The sequence below is a fragment of the Rhea americana genome, unplaced genomic scaffold (assembly GCF_003343005.1).
Source record: "Rhea americana isolate MKP2758 unplaced genomic scaffold, rheAme1 scaffold_21, whole genome shotgun sequence".
Taxonomy (NCBI): Eukaryota; Metazoa; Chordata; class Aves; order Rheiformes; family Rheidae; genus Rhea; species Rhea americana.
Genome location: NW_028186258.1, coordinates 671,057 through 690,335, shown reverse-complemented (window position 1 = coordinate 690,335; position 19,279 = coordinate 671,057). Strand labels below are relative to the sequence as shown.

The 19,279-nt window shown below is 37.4% G+C and overlaps 1 protein-coding gene across 3 annotated transcripts in view; it reads left to right on the top strand.

Moving 5' to 3' along the window:
* Window positions 1–19,279, top strand: part of SEC14L1 (SEC14 like lipid binding 1) — a 42,053-nt gene continuing 22,774 nt past the window's right edge. Inside the window, exons 1-2 of one of the 3 annotated variants that reach the window (XM_085304430.1) lie at window positions 1–236; window positions 1,108–1,199. In XM_085304430.1, the coding sequence (XP_085160556.1) occupies window positions 1,137–1,199 (63 nt within the window). In that variant the 5' untranslated portion in view covers window positions 1–236; window positions 1,108–1,136. The remainder of the gene's footprint in view (window positions 237–1,107; window positions 1,200–19,279) is intronic. The other 2 variants (XM_085304429.1, XM_085304428.1) reach the window with 2 other exon arrangements.

The following is a 19,279-nucleotide window of genomic DNA, read 5'->3' as shown; positions in this document are numbered from 1 at the left end:
GGGCTGCCTTGCTGGGTAGCTGTTCTTTTTTCCGAGGGTTAGAAATTGTCTACAGCTTTGTTGCTGATTCAGTTTTTTTTTCTTTTTTTTTTCAATACAGAGCAGTCGCGGGTACCTTCCTGCCTTGACTAGGATGTTAGGTGAACTTTCTTAAGGCTCGCGTTTCGAAGCGCCKGCGATGCGTGTCCGCTGTGCTCTCTAGCTGGAGTCGAGAGGACTTTCCCGAAGTGCTGTAGGTAATGTAAGAGCGTGTTAAAGAGCAAAAGTAAAATTAACTTCTTCTAATAAAGCCGTTTCTCTCTAAGATCTCTCTGGCTGGCGGCCAGTATTTTCATCTGCAACTGCTAGTGCCAGCATTTTTTCAATGAACTTAATTTGCATTCGAGAGAGTTTGGGTCAAACTCTTTGCTGGAGTAGGCAGATAAAATGATATTGAGGCAGCTGCTGCTCATTTTTTCTAGGGAATTTTTTTTTGATCTATATGTTGGAATGTGTGTGACTTCACTGAAATTCACTTCCTCCTCAGGAAGTTAAGTTTCTCTCTCAAAAGTCATATTTTGAAAATTTGGAAATGGTGAAAGAACACAATATCTGTAATGATGCAATATTTTTTTCTGAAAAAAAAGTGATGACATCTGGGTTTTTTTTTTTATCTGCTTTTCCTGACTGGAGAAATCTTCCACAAATTTGGATATATTTTCCTTACAGGTTGTGTTGCTAACCTGGGCAGTGCTGTTTTGCCTTTAGCTAGTATGTATGTTTGATACTTAGCAGCCGTCCAGGAAGTCTCATTGCCCAGGTGAATGACTGTAAAGTGTGTTAAAACTGTGCTGCTGAAGTGCAGACTGAAAATGCGCTATTTTTGTGTCTGGTTTTGGAAGAAATCATAGGAAGTCACTTCTGACAGAAATGTATGGAATTGTTCAGGCCCAACTCAGATAGCCTAATCAACCTCCACTGTTTCTTCCAAGAAAAAATTTCAAGGAATTGTGGAGGTTTTCCTGTAGAACTGCTAGCATAGTATCATATATGGAATAATTATCTGTACCATAAGATGAAAACTGGCTTCCTGCATTTGACAGATGATTTTAAACATTTCTTTTTCAGATCTGAGTTGATCATACTTAACTACAGCTATGGTGCAGAAGTATCAATCCCCGGTACGGGTGTATAAACACCCTTTTGAGTTAATTATGGCTGTAAGTATTAACTTCTGCTATAGTTTTTTTCTTGATGGTTCCTTGTATCGCTAAGTACTTAGTCCAGTTTGACAGGTGCTATAGAGCATCTGAAGATATGGAAAAAATGAGAGAGAAATGTTTTGACAATTTCCTCTTTCCCTAGAGGATTTTTTATGTAATATATTCTCCTGCTGCATGCCCCCCCGCATCCCTCCAGTGTTTAGATACAGTTCATGGGCAGGGCCATTTTAAAGTTGGAGCAAAAGTGGACTTGAAGTGTGCTTCTGTGTTGATTTTTGGGGAGCAGTCCATTCTGGCCTGGGAGAAATTGTCAAGTTTGTTGATTAAGAGATTGTTATGGCTATGTCTTCACCAGTGTAGAATTTGCAGGAGTAGACAGCAGAGAGAGAGAGAGAGAGAGAGAGAGAGAGAGAGAGCCATAAAAACAAGAAGCCTGAATGAAAGAGGAGAAAGCATTCAGAGCAACAGTAATATTCCCCCCCCCCCCCAATATTACTGTGGGGAAGATTGCTAAGGAGGCCACAGAAAAATTCTTTTGGGTGCATGATTGATAACTGTGTGCTGATGTAACAATTGGTAATTAAAAAAGAATGAAAATCCTATTAGATGCTCTCTTTTTTTCTTTCTATTTTGTGTATATATATATATAAAAATTATATATTTGTTTTTTCTGTTTTATAAAAAAAAAAAAAAAAAAAAAAAAAGGGAAGAAGGTATTTAGATCTTTGACATTAAGTATGTTTAGCCAAAACCACAGCTGTATGACTCTCATGAGTTAGGAGGAACAGTCAGGTCAGCTTATTCCCAGTGAGGACCAGTTAAAATATAAAAATCATTTTATGTTTCATTTACTGAAAGTATTATGTTTAATGGCTTCAGAGAGCAGTTTTGATTGTGTTCATAGTATAAATATTTAGATAGATCACATGGCTTGAAGTGTAGAGTTCCTTAGAGAAGCAATCCTTTTTTGCTGTYACAGGGCAAATAAGGATTAAATCACTTTGCATGGAATAATTCATTTTCATTGTATCATATTCCTGAAACTGCTTCCAGTATTACACATGTCGGTTTTGCTCTGGCAAACACTTAAAGGCAGAGAGTGGTTGTTCTCACCAGTGGTGAAGAGTCTGACTGTGATGATAAGTTGAAGGTCTTTTAGTACCTTGCTATGTTGTTACAGCTAGGTTTTCAGATGTTTTTAAATTCAGACACATATTTAACTGTTTACCTTCAGGAAGGCATACTGGTTCTGGTTCTTAGACTGGTGCACAGAAATGAATTTCTCAGACAAAATTATCCAGTTTTCCGAATTGAGGAATCTTCAGCTTGCTGTTGGGTTGATGGCAAAAATTATTCTTGAAAAATATCTTAAAAGAATTCTTTGAATCAAAAAAATGATGGCAGGATTTTTTACAATGCTTTATTGACTATAGTTAGAAAAACTTCTGACTATATATTAATAGAAACTTTGGTTCTCAAACTCTTCTATATCTTGGGGATAACTACATTTCAAGAGTGATTTTTAACAAATATTGAGCTTTCTCTGCCATGAAAGCTTTTTAAAAAAGAAAGTCTGCACTATATATGTAGCTAGGAAAAAAAACRTAAATGAAAAATTACAACTGCAAGCTAAGAGGATAAGAATGTTTGTAAAAAGAAACAGCTGAACATGATACTTTCTGAGACTAGCGGTTAGATTGGTGATAATGCATACGATTTTCATCTATGTTAGGGTGGTGAGTTCTCACTAGAACTTGTTCAGAATGTGATCACTGGATAAACATCCTTATCCTGTCATGTCACTTCTGGTATGTTATTGTGTTGTATGACATAAAATTGCTGGTGATGATCTACCCACATTGTTCATGCATTTTCTGAAATAAGCAGAAGAGTGTCTCCCTGAGGCAAATTCTTTAAAGAATATGAGCAGTACAGTAGTTTGATATTTTTTGTTACTGTTTTCACTTGGGTAAATACTGAGTTTGTAAATGGTCAATTTTGCTGGAAGAGATTTTCATAGCAACCTCAGTGCTTGCTAAAGTGGAAGTATTGTTGCATGTTCTCAAGAACAAAGTGTTGTGCCATTTTAAATGTATYAATAGCTCTTCTGAAATGAAGAACAAAGTTGTGTATGTACCAAGCCTGAACTTAAAGCACCCAGCAAATAAGACTTCAACAGTATGGTTTTTTGTTTGRTTTCTTTCTCTGTCCTCCTCTGTTACCGTTCCCCAGCCTTTGCAGAAAATGTGCCCTCAAAAAGAGTCTTAAACCTGCACCACAAAAGCTCAGCTGTCAGTGAAAAGCCTCTACAAGTAACATTTGGTCAATAGGCAGCAGTGTTCTTTACGCTAAGGTATCTTACAAAGATCACTGTTTCTAGTTTGGCTCTTGTTGCAGAGGATCTTGTTTTGGTCTCAAAAGGCTGAGTAGTTTTAAAATTTTCTTTATAAATTCYTCCCTTCTGAGACTTCCATGAAACCAAAAAACCAATTTATTCAGTAAAGAATTGTTGATAATTAAGATCACTGAAGTTAGTGAAGTGCATTTGGATCTTAAAGATTTCCTAGGATGATATGTGAAGGCTTGAGTCACTCTTAGGGTTTGGAACTGATCATGTCAAACTATTACTAAGCTTTCAGAAAAATCAGTTTACAATTCCTCTTTTCTTCTATAGACAACTGAATGAATACCGTATGCAGGAAGGGTTGCTTAGACTACAAACTCCTTATTTGCCCACTTTTCCCTTCCTGGATTTCAAAGAAGTACTTCAGAGAGAATAAAATACAATTGGCATCCCATTTGTGCTGCTGTAGTGTGTTTTGAGAGAATGAAGTTCTCTCTAGTAAAGAATGAGCATGGCTATATTAAGACAATGTAGCTGAACTTGTTTTTGATCTAAAAGATTGGTGAGACACGTGTTTTTGTAGATGACTAATAAAAAAGACTTTTCAAATAGATGCAGTGAAAGCTTTTTTTCTTCTAATCAGAACTGGTATTGAGAACCAGTTTCTCTGTGTCCTTCCACTGAAACCCCAGTATCATCCATTTTTAACCCCAAAGCATTTTTATGACTCTATCCTTAAAGGCAGATCCCTCGTTTTTCTGGTCTGCAAGAGAGCTGACGAAGTACTTGTRTAGGAAGCAAATTAGGAGATCCATTGCTGCATGTTTCTTGCAGCTACATGAAATCTAGCATAGGCTACTTCCCTTGAAGTTTTATTTTTAATGGAAAAAATGTATGGTTTTAGATAATATCTGAATTGCTTTGAAAGCATTTTTATTAAAAGATTTGCACCCAGTTCTATCTATCTCCTGAACCTGAAGAGGTTCTAGAATCRGACTCTGGAAATTGTCATATTTTAGTCTGACAGTACTGATGCAGGCAATAGGATTTCACAAAATGGTTTCTGAATCTGACACAATGACTTCTGGCTGCTCTGTTATGTATTTGTCATAATCAACTTGAAAGCAGTGTATCTGTGTGTGTGTATATATGCCACTGTACATAGTTGTACAGTTTATATATAATGTATTTTTATATATAATATATATTAAAAAACTACAGCTGTTCATCAGACTGAATAAAATCTTACCTATTTTTCCTCCTGTTTGTGTTGAAGTTTACTTAATGTTAGAAGCAGCAGAAATGTGGAAAATGACTGTTTACTTAGATTCTTCTTGTTAAATTACCAACGTTAAATGTATCTGGGAAGAACTGAGAAACTGTTTTTTATACTTAGAGGCTATAAATTGTTTTTAGCATTAGCTTAAAGAAGTTTACTTTTAAAGTAATGTGGCGATCTTGCTGGATGCATAGTTCTTAATATTAAAACGTAGTTGTGAAGTTGGAAACCTTRACATACATGATGCTGGAATGAACTTTGGAGTTTCACAGCTCATATTTTCAGTCTGACATKCATTAGACAATTCCTCTTGAATTTAATTTCTAAAGTAAAATGAAATAATGAATGATCAGCTATTGTGGCATTCCAAGGATGGCATTTATGCAAATAGAAGATAAATGAGATTTTTGAGAGAAGAACCTTGTTTGTCTGGGGACTAGAGGTTTTCTTCAAGTTTCCGGAAACTGGGGGAAACATACCACTCTTCCAGCCTCTTTAGAAAATAGGTCTTATTTAAAGCGACAAATCACTGAATTTCAGGAATAATTGCAACTAGTAATATGACTGAACATGGTGAGCGTGCTCTAAACTTCTCATTAAATTTAGTCAAAATTAATGTGTATTTCTTTTAAGAGTTTGTAGCTTCGTGAAAGCTAATAGTTTTCGAATGTCCTTTGGGCAGGAGACAGACTTTCAAAGGTATTCTGCTCTTTTGTGAATACATAAAAGAATGTTTCCACTTTCTTAAAGTGTCAGGCATCTGTCAGCTTGCACTCGTGCTAAGTGATGAAGAACAGTCTAGTTAAACTAGTGATCAGTGTCAGGAGTTTGTAGTTACAGGAATATCTTTGTTTTTATTTTAAAATAAAAAAATAGCAATTAGCCTGCACTGCCTTGGGGCTGAAATATTTTTACTGCCAATCTATGTTCTCATATTTTTTTTAAAAAAATCAATCTTTGTTATAGAATATTTAAAGTACCTAAAACACAAGTTTCTCTTGCTTAATGAGTTTAATGTAATGAATAGTGTCTTCTTATAAGAAAAGATACTACTCATGGAAAGCAGACTGCCTGCCTGCCTGCCTGCCTTTGGTTTTATGGATCTGAAGAAATACGTATTTTAGGTAAATCTATATGAATTTAACTATCTCCAAATTACAGGGAAGTAATAAGATTGTAGATAGCATAAATACACTTCAGAGATAGAGTGGATTAGGAAAATGTATCTGTCTTCAAACAGGCAAATCAAAGTATAATCCCTTGATTTGGATTGTAATGAGTTTCTTGATCAGGCTGTATATCATCTTTTTATTTTAAAGGATATTATTTTAAACTACCATTAAAAAAAAAAAACAACACTGTAAGTGCTACACCTGCTCATAAATCCATGCAATTTTTCTTCCTCTTAGTCTAATTTTCTTGGAAAAAATGCGTTCCATTTATCATGTGAAAAGGGGCTGACAAGCCGGTCAGCAAAAGGAAGCTGGGAAGCCAGCCATTCTCAAAGTGCTTTTGAAAGCATGAAGTAGACTAAAAGTACAGAGAAGTAATTCCCTTAATGAAGTGTACCTTCTGGAGAATTTTTTTTAGTTGCTTACAGACTGAGGGCAACGGGAAGGAACAAACTTAGTGTCTACTCCTGAATCTACTGCGTTTTTTTTCTGATTTAGTTGTTTGACTCTCAAACACTTACCTACCTTGCTTCCTTTCTTTGYTGAAAGCTCAGGCTTGCTTACTGTTGGAAATGGATTGGTAGAACAGCTGTGAAATAATTCTGTGTATGAATATTCATATTTTGGAGTAAGTGCTTGTAGTTTAACTGCTGTTTTATGTTATCGTTGGTGGTCTCTTGTATTGCCACGTGTTGTAAGAACAAATGAATTTTTGGCCCCTTGTTTTGAGTGAGCAGTAGTTAATAAACAWGACTGAGGTAAGCGCTAGGGAAAAATTGATTTTACAGCCTGCTTATGGTGCAATTTACATGTTATTTCATGGCATGCTTAGCTATTTCCATGGCTAGCTGTTTCCTGTTTTTGTGGGCAAACRCATGACCTGACTGTAGCTGACAGCTGCAGTTCCCTTGTTCGCCAAATGCTTTTAGTCAGTCCTTTCTTTTTTTTAACAAGTCTTTTACACTTTCAGAGTTTGACAGTTTTTTTCTTAGCTTTTAAAGGTGTCAGTAGAAGAAAAAATATGCATCAAAAGTCTTCCTGTTGCGTTGTTCTGAAAGTACTGCAAGTATTTCACCCTTTGCAAGTGTGTTTTAGCTATGAGACTGGTGTGAAGTGCTGCTGTAGGATGTGTTGATGAAGCCAAGTGGCATTGTCTTTGAGTGAAAAATCTGAGAGTTAAACGGATGGGAAACAGGCAGAAAGGAAGTGATTAACATGTTCTGCAGTCTTAGACACCTGTGATACTACAGTTGTGATCTGAAAAGGTGTAACTTCATACCTGCACTGCAATATGTGGTTAGCCGTTATGAAGCACATTTAAAAGGCTTTAAAAACTTGTGGAAAGAGATTGGAATTTTCTGTTTGTTCTTGTTTCTAAAACAGAGGCCCCCCTCTCCCCCATATGCACAACCAGGGGCTATTTAGAGGTTCCAGAYGTTGACTGTCGATAGAGAATGAGATACTTCCCCATGGTATGGCCAGTTATTTGTACCTCCAGCTTGAGTAATCTGCACTTCCTATTTCTGTGGAGATTTTACTGCTGTGAACTAAAGGAGCTGCTACAGCGGAATATTTTAGCTGATACTCTTTTAGGAAACGAGCACATATTAAAAGAGGAGCCAGAAGGAGAACCTGAGGGATTGGAGGCAACCCCTGAGGACTTCCATAAAGCACTCTTTAGTCGGAATCTGGTTTTTGGAACTCAGAATGGAGGGTTGCTCACCGTAGTTTTGTGAGCAGGATTCAGGGTTTTGCTTTGCATTCGGTTTGAACTCACCGTGTTTCTGGAAGGAGGAGGCTGATGCATTCTTATAGCTCTTGAACTCTGAATATAGAGTGAATCTGCTGAGAATTTACAATTAGATGTCTCAATTAGCTTGTGATAAAATTAATTACAGGTTAGTCTAAGTGGTCTATTTTCTTTTCTCTCAAGTTGATCTTCTCAGATTTTTTTCCACCTAGTTTAAAATTAATTGTGCATATATTCTAAATAAAGAATTTAGGCTGTTAAGCTGAATTTTTAACAATTTTTGTCTCATTTTATGACATAGTTAAGACAGGGTCAGGTTGGCAGCTCAGGTAAATGTTAAGTAGGGTCTATTACAGGTAACTTAATTCATCYCTACTTTCTCACAGCTGATTTGCATGCAACTTTTCTCAGTTGTAATGAATCAGTGGTGTTTTAGAGGTGAGAGTCATGCCAAGAATTCACACTGGTGGAAGATACAGTGGCAACATAGCTTGAAAGCCTGTGTTGCAACATCCATGTAGCATGACCTAGCCTCTGCTGCAGTGTAAGACTGTGCTGCCAAAAGAGTAGAAGCAAGCRATGAGCCATAAAAATTCAAGATTAGTTTCCAAGGTCTTGGCTTTTCTCTACATTTCTTTCTTTCGAGTAATACTGATTTCAGCACAGTCCATAGAGGTTTTCAGTCTGTGGTTCGTGGGCTGTCTTTTCTAAGGATCAGAGGAAGATAACCAAATACGTGGCTTGCCATTATAGCTAAGTTGGTGTACCAGCTTGCTCTTGTTGTTTGACGGACTTGTTGAAGGACTTGTACTGAAGTTAATCAGTGAGCCAGTTCATGGAGATAGGCTGGCAAAAAATTATCTCAGAAAGAAGAAAATAAATTGTTTTGCCAGCTTGATTTCATCAACAGGCTCACTTCAGGCTGGTGAGTACTGCTGTGGGAGCAGGTGCTCATCCCATACTCTGCAGCATTAGTGAGATGGTAGCATCTCACCACAAGAAAGCAAGCAAGTCAGCAAGGCCTTAATCAGTACACGTCACACTACTGGAACCCTTGCTTCCACATGGAGATAGAGATCTGCAATTTGAAAAATGTTGAATGCCTTTGCTGTAACAGTACATCGAGGGCCTGTGAGAAATTTGCTTCATCAGCCATGGAATTATTTAGCACTGTAGAGTATTTGCAGACTGAGCTTAATAGTTTAGAGTGTGGATTCTGAGCTGATTTGGTGTAAAGGAGAATCTGTCCTTATTTTACAAAGTAAAAGATAAAGTATGATCAATTTGGGGTAGCATGGGAGCAGACCAGTTGTCTTGTTTTGTATTCCTGTATGAAACTTCAGAATTCCCGAGCACTTTSTCTCGGATTCTTCTTGGGTTTTCTTTTATGATAATTAGATTTAGAGAATATGTATCTGTAAATTTAAAACTAAAAATGTCACAGGGCTGTTGGTACCTAACAGCTTTAATTCCCTCTGGTGAAAACAGAGGGATCGTGGGAGTGAGTAAAGAGAATCTACCCTTTTGTATTAAAAATGAATGTTAAATCAAAATATTTTAATTCTAAATTATATATGTTTGGGCTCTCTGAAATTTGCATAGCAAGGCTTTGTCATGGTYGGGTTTATTTAGTTAAAAACCTAAATCTGTAGGGTTATGTAGGATCTGGATGTTTCTGTTGGATAATTATAGCACTATTTCATTCTGATGCTATTGATTTGTGTTCTCAAAGCTTGAGTGTAGTGGGTTTTTTTTTTTTTTTTTGAATATATACAGACCAGTTTGCATAACAGTTTGAAGACTACATATTGCAGAATTATCCTAAGATCTTGACCTCAGTGACTGRTAACTTTCTGCCTCGCCTGCTGCTGCTGTAATGATCGGATCGTATTGCTTTGGTAATCATAGATCTCATTTTGTGAGAATGAGTGTTTCTGTGGTGATGGTATCTTACAGGATGGTGGAGTGCTGCGTTGCCATTTGTTTATGCCACAACAGGAGGGGAACAATTAGCTTCCTGATGAGAACACTTCCTTTAAGCRTGTTGTGCTTCTTCATTTAGTGCAAAATGTGAATGTCATAAACATTAAGTCCAGTTCAGGAACATCAGTCACTGGAATCCTTTTTAGAGGACATTTGGCTATTTTCTCCAGTATATAAATTGTACTTCCTAATTTGCGAAACTGTCTCTTTTGCTGTGCAATTCACTGGGCTGTGGATAAGTTCTTTATTACTGAATTCATGGCTCTATGAAATTACCTATTTCTTTTGAAGTGTTTCATGGTCTACATGTGGCAGACATTTGATATTGTAATGAACAGAATTTAATGCAGTTTCATTTAAACTTGTTTGTTATGTGTTGACTAAATTGATTCTTGCTTTTGTTTGCATTTCCTTATTTTAACAGAGGGTAAAGGACAGAACCGATGTTTATGTAAACTTTAATTGCTTTTTAGAACAGAATCAAAGGAATCTTGCCTATTCTTTTTAATTGGGTCATCRTTTGAAGCTGCGTGGTATCTTCGTTTGTATTTTATTGGGAAGCTAATTCAGGGGCACCATGTTAATATGTCAATCATGCATCTAGTGTTGATGTTAGTTATTGATATTGTAGTGATGTATTGGGGTGTCTGGAGAAGGATTTTATGCGATTTCTTAATGAGAGCCATAGTACTGAATTGTAGCAGAAGGCTTATCTAGCTGGTGTGCTGTGTGTCTGGCAGTGGCCAGTGGCAGTACTTGCCTCCAGGGCAAGAATGAGAAACATAAGGAAATACTGCCTCAGAATACTCTTTCAATCTACAGTGGTGTGTCTTGACAGCATGTATGTACCAGGAAGTGCCTGCTGCATATAACAACACTGCATTTCTTGTGTTTGCCCAATTACTTTCTGGAGCTCTGTGAAGTCTGTCATGCTGCCCTCTTGCAGGAGTTTGTGCTTCATGACAGGCTGTACCAAGAGGTACCTCTTTTATCTGGAATCTGGCTTTTAGCTCAAATTCACACCACCTGCTCCTTCTGTTGGAAGAAAAACACCATTCAGCCTCCATGCTGCTTTATAGATCTCTATCATATCTCCCTCAAGTTTTAAATTCTTCTTTTTCATGCTGGAGAGTCCTAGTTTAAGGTTCTGTATGAGGAACCACTTTTGTTCCATACTGTTGATCCTCCCACCCCAGCTCTTTTGAGCTCTTTCCTGATATGACATATGTAATGGATTTTTTTTTTTTTGGTTAAGATATTTTTAAAACATTACATTAAGAGCTTAAGAAAACTTGTCTGCAGGCCTCTAGACCCAGCATGCAGCATATTTTGATGACATTGGATTGGTATCAGTGAATGGCCAAGTTTTGACTGATGTACTTAACAGATTTTTAATTGGTTTATTTAATAGATGCTTTCTGCCTGGAAGTTGATATTTCACTGGTTCCAAAAGCTGAAATTGGCCCTCTTTACAGTTAAGCCACACCACTTGTGTTGAATTTGCCCTCTTGGGAAAGATTTCTGCACTGTGCTKATTACATTCCTGGTAGAGTAAAATCACTGTTGCAATACTTAGCGGCTGGTTGCCTCTGGGCCAAATGAAATCTGGTGGGTGCAGTCTGAGACAATGAAGTCAAACCTGTTTCGCGGGGGCCTTAACATGGTGGTTGGGGGTAGGGGGGGAACTGATTGGAATGGAGATCATGGAGACTTTGTTCTTTGTGGTAGTACAAGTCTCTTAACCTTTCAGACAGTGACTTAATAAGGAATTCTGAGCCTATACTGTAGTAATAGAATATGTAGCCATCTTTTCCTCCCCAACTTATGTCTGATGATGTGCATGGACAATAATAATTTTAATTAAAAAAGCTAATATATTCCAAAGCATGTCGGACTAATAAAATTTTAACAGTCCTRCTTTTTGAAAGTGTCTGTGATTGTAAGACATGAAAGACTTCTAAAAATGAGTTTTAAGCCTAGAACAATAGATGAATAAGGAATATTTGACTTTCCAAAAGTAGATTCTTGGTGGATACACTAGGATTGCAGTTGAATTTTAAAGTAAAAATTGGTGACTGCAGAGCATCCAGACCTGCAATCCTKTTAACTGAAAAAGAGTGGGGAAATTAAATGCCAAAATTTGCTTTCAGTGTAAGACTGTGACAGTGTACTCTGTATTTGCAACGTAACTGCTGCTGTGCTGAGCATAGTTGTCATTGTTCAGCTGCTTTAAGGCTAGAAATGGTTCCTTGCAGCTCATAGTATGACAAGCTTAATAGTTGAATTCAATATGTRTATTTTAAAATTCCAAAGAAAGATATGTTCCTGTGTTGTGTGAAGGCTTGTACATYACAATTATTCCAGGGAAATAGGAAGTCCTCCAGATCTACTAACATTACCCAGTAATCACATGCTAGTCTCCAAGCATTTAAGTTTTCACTAGGCTGTTGCCAGCTCTTCTGTGATGTTCTTTTAGAGGTCAGACTCTTCTCCATAGTACTTTAACCTTGAACCAAAGCAGTTGTGTCCTGTGCAGCTAGGGTCACAAGCCAAGCTTCCTATCCTAGAAACTATTGAGGCTGATTCCGATTGCACAGCACATTCTGTCAAATGAAGTGTTATGCTCACACAACTACACAGCTTCTAGGCCAGAACTGATTTGTGTCTGACTTGCTTGGAACATGGGCAGAGCAAATGCTCCCTTCTGGATGTGTACATACACTTAATATACACAAAGTGAAACTGCAGGTCAATCTGATGTTGCTATAACCCATGTTAAGTCTTTGTATGGTGAAAAGTACTGCCAACATGACTGTGAAGTCTGTCCTTGATGTTCTACTTGCAACCTGGACCACAGCAATGCCGGTTTTTTCCATCCATCAATTTGATGCTSGTTTCCCAGTCACAACCTAGCCTAATCTGAATGATCAGGCTTTCCCAACTTCTTCCAAAGTGAAGGAAGATTGAAATTACTCTGTTTAGGTTCAGCATGTTGTGTTTTCCTATCCTCCTTTCTTTCATTGAGGAGGAAAGGAGTGGTATTTGCCCAACTTCTCTTTATTCAGCTTCTCGTTTTAGAGATTCATGTCTCAAGAATGTGCACAGGTTGCGACTGAAGTTGTAAGCTGCTAGGCTCACTTTAGTGGAGTGGTTCTATGCCCTGTGCTCTTTAAGGCTTTCTAGACTTCTTGAAGGGAGGAGAATGAATGATCCTTTTGTGCGTATCTGTGAGGCAAGTGAGTGTAGCTCTTAAATTCTGGTAGTGGCTCTGTCTCCTTTCCCCCAAATCACACTCCAGTCATTCATTCATTCTCTGAAGATAGACATTCAGCTTCCCATAGAGAGAAGCAAGTATTGCACGGTGCAGCTATGCAGATTTATTTCAGCAAACCACAAATGACTCCTATCTGTTTTAAAGAAACCACTCTTCCAGTTGAAGTATTGTTGAGACATGCCTGTGGTTGTTAAGGATCATCTTTTGTAGATAATTGGAATAATTGGAATGTTAGCCCGTGTCTTCAGGTCAGATTCTGTATCCCCAAATTGTCTTGCCTGCTGAATTGGTATACCCTTACCACTGAAAGCCCCAATAAAGTTGCATTAAATCCCTGGAGAGTTTGTTTTTATTTGGGAGRTGATTGCTCTTTCCCTGTGGGCAAAGTGATTCTTAGGTGTTTAAGAGCTAGTCCCCCCTCAGTTGCATTATATACAGCTGTATGGAGCAACTAATACTGCTATAATTTTGCTAGTAAAAWTTTCCAATGTGAGCACTTTCCTGAAATGAAAATGATTACTATTAAGTAGTATCCATGCAAGACGGGTATGGTAATGGGATAAAATGGTGATCCATATAGAAAGAACCTATGTGTGTGGCTTGACTGCTGACATACCTCTTCAGAATAGAGGTTTCTGTGGCTGTCTATTTCTGGTGTAGGAAAGCAGAAGTCCGAGGCTCCTCGTTCTGTCCTGTAAGGTGGGTACSACAGTTGCATGACTCAACAGCAAATTACCAACACAATTCTGAGAATTAATGGCAATTAGATGGATGATTGCTTTGTAGATGGTTTTGAATCTCCTACTTTAATCTACATCCTAAATTATYTAAATATGAAATATGAAAATAGCTTTATACTCTGGCTTGAAAATGCTGGACTGTAACTCTGTAGCAGTGATTCACTTGCTCTGTAGCCTTTATACCATAATACAAGGGAAGCTTCCCCAGAGCTTCCTGTTCCCCAATAACTCCTTGCTTCTGCTTTTCTCCTGCCTTGCTTCTGTGTTGGGGCAGTCATAAGTAAATAGGCTAATGTCTTTTTACTTTAACTCAAATCTTTCAAGAATGTTTTGTKAGTATATAGTATCCAATATTTCCTTTGATATACTCGGAATTTATTAAGCACCTAGGGGTGTTCTTTACTGCAAACGRTATATTGTGATTAACAGCTAAGATATTATCCCAAAGTCCTGTACTGTGCACGTGCTAGGATGATTTGCAGTAAGAACTATATTTTGATTTCAGGAGGGCTCTTAATGCTATCCCTGCATGGTGTTCTCCAAGCAAGCAAGCTTAAGCACAAGCTAAAGGAACCTATTTTTAAGATGAGTACAAAAATTTTGGAATACTATACAAATGCTGTGATAAGGTTTCATAGAGGTCCAGCCAGTTCTAGTTACTGCTTCTATGAATGGCCTGGATGATAYTAATAAACAGTTTGATTATTAAGTTTTCAGGTGGTACTATAACACGGTATTTGAGTGCATTACACCTTTGAGGGATTTAGAGCTAATTTACAAGAACTGGCCTGCTTGGTAGTTATTTGGGCTGCTTGAAATGCCAAGTTATGCGTTTTATCTATATTTGGAATGTATTTAAAGCCAATAATCATCAACACYGTAACCATAGAAACGCTGCTTGAACTAAGGAGATGTCATGCCAGTATTCATGTGTTATGGAGACTATTCTATTCACTTGAAAGCGCTTTGTAGCCGTGTAAACACACGAAAGGTCGTGTTGTCAGAAATGAATGGTGGTGGTGTGATGTGTTCATATAGTCAGCACTCTGACTGCAAACTACTGAGAACACAGTTCCATTTATAATCCCATTCCAGTGGTGTTTCATGCTTTTTATGGCTGGCTGTATGTGTAAACTATTGTTATGTCTGAAATTTAACATGAAGCTGTTCCTTTCACACTACAAAAGACTTGGAAGAGATTGAATAGGTGGGAAGTAGCTGTGTTAAGTGTTGGTACTTCCTTGTTATGCATAATCTTTTGTGTGCTTTTTTTCCTTGTAAAAAGGCACAGAGCCTCTGTTCTGAAAGGCTGTTTTGATTTGCCCTGTATACCACCCATACATGTTTTGGGTGACTGGTAGTATACTTAATATATGTAAACAAGTGTTACTTGAAATGCTAGTGATGCAGAAGCAAACATAAAATTGTTACTAAGATTTCATAGTCTCAAATAGAGTAAATTGTTTGAACTAAAGCACAGGGTAGCTTTGGTACTGTTTCCAGACTCTGTGGTAGTTTTGAGTTTATTGTCATTTCCAGCTRTGTCAAAGCGCTTCATACAACATTACTGAGCAGATTATTGAATCTGAGTTTTGTCTGTACACCAGCTTACTTTGTGRTGTTGATGGGTGAGGTCTTCATTGCTTTCAGGCATACTTGGTTGCATTTTCAACTTTCTGCTTCAAGAACTTGCGGAACGGGTGCCAAGGACAGAATACTTCCTTGCTGCGTTTCTAGGATTCAGGCAGTAGTTCTGTCCGCTTTGCGTGTGGCACGGCCTGTTAACCTACCTGGCAGAACAAATAAGCAATAAACCAATTCAGTGGACCATTGAAACATACTGCATAGTTAGAGAACTGTGTAGGACTAAATAGCCTGTGATGGTTATTATTGACTCAGTGTATTATTCCCTTTTGAATCAGTTAGGCCCTTGAAGTTTTGAAGATGAGATGCACAGATCTTGGCTAGAGTTCTGAGTGCTGCTTCCGTGTAATATCTTGAAGCAGAAATGTTCTAAAGGTTTTAAGGGCATCTGTTAAACAGCATAGTAAAATAAGTTGTGCGTATAATCTTAGAAAGAATCAGAGTAATATGCTGCAATAATTTCTTAAACCATTACCAGTTTTTCTTCCCGGATACTCTTTACCTGAAAGTTCTGCTCACCAGATTGGAGAGCATCTGAGACTATTTTTCAAGCTACTGTCACTGTTTGAGAAATGAGTTAGCCTTTAATTAGAGTTCCTGAACAGAATTTCTGCACAGTAGGCTCTTGTTAATATTAGCTCTCATTATTATTAGGATTATATTTTGTGTAGTCTRTATTACTCTCCCTCCCCCTCAACCAAATTAAAACTTCAAGAATGAAGAACTGATAGTAGTTCATAGATTTGCTGCATACTTATATAAACCTTTAACAACCCCTTTTATTGAAATTATAGACTGCAAACACCATTTTTTGAAACTTTAAACTGGAGTTTATTTCTGTAGCATACAGTTGGGCTGCTTGAATTACTTGGGATGTTTTGCATAGCACATGAAAAGTACAGGTACTGCTTGTTCCCTGACCTGTGTACTTACACTCTAAATACGCTAATGAGTTTAGATCAATAACATTTTGTACAAGGAAGTAGTAAAAAAAGCAATTTTTAACCTCTAAGAAGAAGCAAAATGCCTGTCTTATCGATAATCTTGTCTTTCTGTGTAACTTATGGAAAGGTTGGTTATTTTCTCTTGGATACATTTTTCTTGCCAATACTTAGAGACCTAAATTTGTCTTGTGTCTGGGAATGGTGAGTGAACAGAGCATTCTCATTTCTGAGTTACTTGAGGTAAAATGGGATGTAGTTGCCGGCGTAGCAGAGTGTGGTGGGAAGGAGAATTGTTTTGCAGCAATTATTTTTCCCTGTAGCTTGGGATAAGAGGTTACTCAGTTAGTTGAATTTGCTAGGTGAATGTCAGTCAGCTCTCTCCAAGAAAGCCACCAGMATGCATCCCACCATATGATACAGCTGTCCCCACGGAGCCATCTGCATGGCTGTCAAACTGAATGTTCTGCCAGTTCTCTTCAGCTATTCACACCCTTTGCAAGCATAGCTCAGTTTGTAAAGGCTGGATTTTCCTCTAACTGTTCAGTGAAGTTTTTGGAGTGGAAAATTTTTTTCCTGTGAAAATGAATATATTAAAGTTAATGTGTATTCAAGTGTGAGGTATTGGGATTTGGTTTCTTTTTTTAAACAAAACAAAATATAACACAGGACCTTCCTCTCGCTCTTGATTCCTAWAATCTTTGAAGTAGACTTCATTGAGGTGAAGGATTACCGTTCTTAATTCAGACAAAGGGCTACACAAGATATTTTCTGATGTAGTTTCTCATTGCTTAAGTGTAGTTAGGCGATAAGTTGTTATGCAAGCATCTTGTTTGCTGATCTTGCTGTGATAGCCAGCAGCTTTGCCAGCAAAAATCACCGGTGGTAAAGCTCTGGAGAAAGCATATCATCCTTTAGTCCTGGTTTAACCTTTTCTAGTCAAGAAAAAAACCCTTACTTTAGAAATTACAGTAGAAGTTTAAAATCTGTATTTTTTTCTTTGTAAAGCAAGCCAATATTYCTTCTCTACACCTTTGAGAAGGAGTAGGGATGGTCTCTTGCATCTAATATGCAGTTTTTACAAATACCAATTGTGCAGTATCATSCCCAATACTTTGAAAGCCTGACTAGTCATGTATTGACAGCATAGTGGACCAGAATTTTCCAAGAAGGGAAAAATAAGGTTGATTAAACTACATATTTGTGATGGACTAAGGRGGTGCATGTACGTGATTTTTGTTTCAGATGATAGACAGTAATTTATTCRTAGATCTGAATCTGCTTCTTCCATGCTTGATGGGTTATCTGTAGTCCTAAATAAATCTCACTTGTGTTACTGAAGCCTTCTTGGTCTTCTCCAAAGAATTCTTAGTACTTCCCCCACCAAAATTGGTTATTAATGTGTGAACTAATAGGTTTTTGCTCAGAGATACACATTTGTTCTTTGTAGAAGTATAATTTTTAAAATAATAGTAAAGAGAGCAACGGATGTGAACATGGAGTGTATGAGAGATGGGAAGATAATTGCTGATTTATGAGAGTTAGTCCAAAATTTTCTTTTAAATGCAGCTGCTGTTCTGAAACATCTTAGTTGATCTCCCATGAGTTAGTATTTTTCCTATTGATCTATAGCTGCCTGATGAGGAGGAGAAGGGGGATGTGAAGAGAGTGACATGCAGGAATCATCAAGTTGGTGTAATGCAGTCTGGGCTCCTGYGGTGTTCTGCTCAAGTGACCATTTCTGTTTATCTATATGTTTATGAATAATTCAGAAATTGCACATACTTGCAATGGATAGGAAAGCATGATGAACGTTGGTATGCACTTGCAGATTAGCAACCAAACATGGTCTGGTGTTGTGAGCGTAAATTAAAAGTTCATATGTGGATACATAACAGAGGACTGATTTGATTGACACCACGAACCTCTTCATATGTTCCTTCAGGCTGCACTGGGAGAATGTGATGCTACTCTTACAAGGATACTGTTTTTGCAGTTTTGATCAGAAAACATTAAAAATAAATACAATCTCCTGGCAGCCTGTTTTATGCAATTAAGCTATTGAGAAAGCACTTGACATGAATTTTCTGAATGGTAACTACATTCTTTGTGTGCGTTTCACCAGACTAGAAGTATAATTCAAGCATTCAACTACTGTGGAAGTAATGGCACAGTGTAAGATCGCTTGCAAGTTTTGTCAGATTTATTTTTTCTTAGTGTACAAGTTACTTTTGAGTCATCTAATGTAAATACTTACAGTCCCTATCCTTTAAGGCAGGATCSTGGGACCTTGGCATAGGAAGAATATTCTACCTAGTGAACATACTGATCTGTTCAGAGAAGCTGAATATAATTTGTGCAAATAAATTATTCAGTGTCTCTGAACAARTTAGTATGACTTGTTTTTCCACCTAGGCTTGAGTAAATGCCTAATCTGAAATTGTCAGCATTTTATTAGCCTTGAGTGTGGTTTGAGAAGCGAAAAGCTGAATCGACATCTTTGGTCCTCTTGAAAGTTGAATTGGGATTGTTCCTAAATGGTGCTCTAACCTTTGTATTTTGAAAGGGTCCTATTATTGCTAGTGCTACAATTCAAAAAACTTGAAGAGCAGCAGCAGCAAGTATAATTCCCTCAGATATGAGAAACCACTGCAAAGAGTTTAAAATAGTCTCATTTCTGAATTGCTTTCATGTCTTTAAACACAGCTGGAATACTAACAAAAGTAAAATAAATCCCGTTATTTTAACTGTACTCTGAACATGAGTTGCTAAGCAAAGTGGTTGGGAGAGAAGCTTTGATACRGTACTATTTTGGTTGAAATCATGCTTGTCAATGTTCTTACTGCTAACATGCATTGAAGTTATGGGTTTATATAATGAGCCCATTAAATTTGAAGTTCAAGCTGCTTAGCCATACTGTGTTTTTCTTGAAGTACAATGCCAGCTTTTK